General features: G+C 45.7%; 1 protein-coding gene across 1 annotated transcript in view; it reads right to left on the reverse strand.

Moving 5' to 3' along the window:
• The window catches only part of tcaim (T cell activation inhibitor, mitochondrial), a 129,004-nt gene that overhangs the window by 74,260 nt on the left and 51,401 nt on the right, over nt 1-3,343 (reverse strand). The window contains exon 2 of the mRNA XM_037676474.1: nt 708-751. Coding sequence (XP_037532402.1) covers nt 708-751 — 44 coding nt within the window. The remainder of the gene's footprint in view (nt 1-707; nt 752-3,343) is intronic.

The raw sequence follows: 3,343 nt of genomic DNA on the forward strand, positions 1-3,343 counted from the left end.
TTCTTTTTCAGAAACAGATCCTGTCTAACTCTGAAAGCTAGGAAACATCTTGTAACTGTGACTTTCCTTCCCTCCAGTGACTACGGTGACATTATTTACATGAACATTCCTACAAGCACTCTGCAGATGCTCCCTATCATGGTGCACCACCATTGCACCCTGCATTCACTGGTTAACTGGTCATCATTAACTTCATGCAAACTCTCTCACTGGTACATTTTCATCTTTAAATCACTTCTGGGTCTACTGCCTTCATACATCTCCTCCTATATGTCACTGCGTGAGTGCAGCTACAGTGTACAATGTGTTTGTATTGTATTAAACCAGGTTAATTTTAACTGGATTTAAATCTGGATTGGTTTGGAATTAATAGGCATTTGATTGGAGATTGGAATAAACTGAACCTGCCTATTTTGTTTATATGACCCCTGAAATGATTTCTGTTGTGAATTATTACACCACATGTTCCAAGTTTACTTAACTAGACAAGAAAAGGAGTCAGATAACATAACCATAAAGTTCATTAAACAGACTGAAACATTCTTAACCATCAGTAGCCATGACACATTTAAATCCCCAAGAATGACATGTTCATTCAATAACATACTGTATGATATAATGATCACAGCCAAGAAATGTTCTTGGAATCAGTAACATAAAATAATTTTCTCCACCCTGTATACAAATAAAGTAACTTGCGGTGTTACCTAAGGGTCCATCTCAGGAGGGAGTTGATGGACATATCTGCTGACTGAAAACAGTAGAGGTTTGTTATCACAGCCTGTGAAAGCAGTGCTCGGGTTCTGACATCAGCAGATGTTCCTGCATCTGTCAGAAACACAGTACAACATTCACATCACCTTTGCACTACAATCAGTGAAATACAAAAAGGATTAAAGATGAAGTTTACATGCAGTGTGTGGAAACATCCAGTGTAAACTGCACACACGCCCCCCCCCCCCCCCCCCCCCCCCCCCCCACCCCACACACACATATCTATGAATTGATTTATGGAACAATAGACTTTACATTTTCTCCAAGAGTTTCTCCAAGATGGCGCCGGTGTGTAGGGCTGCCCGTCTCTCGCTCTCTGCTTGTATTTTATTTTTGTTATTTTTACAATGGTTTATGCAGTGTGCCGAGTCATATTTTCAGTATGATCGTCGGGCACTTTTGGAGCTCCGTACTTTTGCTGAAATTCCTGCGGAGTTTTTGAACAGCGGCCAGCACTCTCCCCCACCGGTCCTATCTGAGATTCCTGCGTTCCTTCTGCGTGACCCTGGCCTTTCTCCATGGAGGAAACGTCGCAGACGTCGTGGGAAGCGTGCAGGGATTTTGGTGAAACTGAGGCAAAGAGTGGATTATTCTTTCAGGACTCGCTCTGGATCTGATCATCTCCTCTCTGACCCGTGGTGCTCCCGGGGCCCGGCTGCTGGCCAGCTGCCCGCGCGCTCAGGCCATGGAAACACCTGGAGTTGTTTACCTGTGCGCCGCACCAGCAGACCAGGAGGAGCTGTTCTTCATAACCTTCGCCCGCGTCTCCATCCACGGCTGTGCCTGTGTTGGACAATATCAGGATGTGTTTAATCAACGCAAGGTCTGTTTCCAACAAGACGTTTATCCTCAATGACTTTTTTAAAGATGAGGAGTTGGATTTTCTGTTCGTCACGGAATCTTGGATTTCTGATGGTGAGTCCAGCGCCTTGGTGGAATTACTACCACTGGACTGTCTGTGTTTCAATGCCCCGCGGCCATCAGGTCGGCGCGGGTGGGGATTATTAACAGTTTTTAAAGCAAACTTTGCCTGTAAACAGTTGTCCATCCCGGTGTCCCGCGCCAGCTTCGAGCTGAGCGCCTTTGAACTTGGACACTCTCCTACGGTTCTGTGTGCGCTCGTCTACCGCCCACCTCGTTCTAAGGACTTCATAAATGAATTCTATGACTTTTTGGCTGATATCACACAGAGATACACTCACTTTTTGTTTATTGGTGACTTTAATTTGCATGTGTGTTGTCAGGAGAAGCCCTTAGTGAAGGACTTTCTGGATTTATTGGACTCTTTTGGCTTAGCTCAGCAGGTGAGCGGCCTCACCCAAGAACATGGTCACACGCTGGACCTCGTTTTAACACGCAATGTCTCTGTTTCTAATTTGAAAATCGGTGACAATGTTTTTTCAGATCACATGCCTGTATTGTTTGACTTCACCCCCCCTTGTCCTACTGCTAAGACGCGCGTTCCTGCACGTACGCATTCCATTAACCGTTTCACTGCTGCTCGTTTTAATGAAGGTTTTAATTCTGAGAGGATCGAACAGTTCCCGGTGTCTCTTACTACTGAGGAGCTAACCTCTCAGTTCAACTCTGCCTGTTTAAATGTTCTGGACCATGTTGCTCCCCTTAAGACCAGAAAAACGAAACTTAAATCAGAGCCTTGGCTGAATGACGTCACACGAGCCGTTAGGCGGCAGTGTCGCAGAGCTGAACGAAAGTGGAGGAAGGACAGGCTCCAGGTGTCTTTTCAAATGTTAAGGGAGAGTTGGCGTCACTATCAGAAAACCGTTAAAGCTGCCAAATGTAAATTCTTCTCTGATTTAATTGTCTCCAACTCCCACAACCCCCGAGTTCTCTTCTCCACCCTGAACTCAGTTCTACACCTCAGTGAGCCTTCACCTCTGGAAGCCTCAACTGAGCTGTGTGAAAACTTCCTCCATTTCTTTTTAGAAAAAGTGGCAAACACCCGGGCACTCATTTCTCCACCAGCTCATGATCTGTCTATCCCATCTCAGTGTGTGGCTGTGTTTCACCACTTTGAGCCCATCTCTCTGTCCTCTCTGGAGCAGGTAATGTGCAGCATGAAGCCATCTGGTTCCCCCTTTGATGTGGTCCCCCCTCGACTACTAAAGGAAGTTTTTCCTACCCTGGGTCCTTTTATTCTCGCTATTCTGAATAACAGTTTATCCTTAGGTGTGGTGCCAAAAACTTTTAAACATGCTGCTGTCCAGCCCCTCCTGAAAAAACTTAACCTTGACCCCTCAGTCATGCCCAACTTCTGGCCTGTCTCCAGACTCCCATTCACCTCTAAACTACTGGAAAAAATTGTGGAGTCTCAGTTGAAACAGTTTTTGGGGGATCACGCTATCCTAGAGTTATTCCAATCTGGCTTCAAATCTCGCCATAGCACTGAAACTGCTCTACTGAAGGTTTTTAACGACATTTTCATTTCCACAGACGCAGGTGATTCTGTGCTGTTGGTCCTATTGGACCTTACATCTGCTTTTGACACCATCGACCACAAGATCCTCATTTCTAGACTGGAGCAGTGGGTGGGCATCACAGGGTCAGC

The sequence above is a fragment of the Nematolebias whitei genome, chromosome 5 (assembly GCF_014905685.2).
Source record: "Nematolebias whitei isolate Nwh7 chromosome 5, NemWhi1, whole genome shotgun sequence".
Classification (NCBI taxonomy): Eukaryota; Metazoa; Chordata; class Actinopteri; order Cyprinodontiformes; family Rivulidae; genus Nematolebias; species Nematolebias whitei.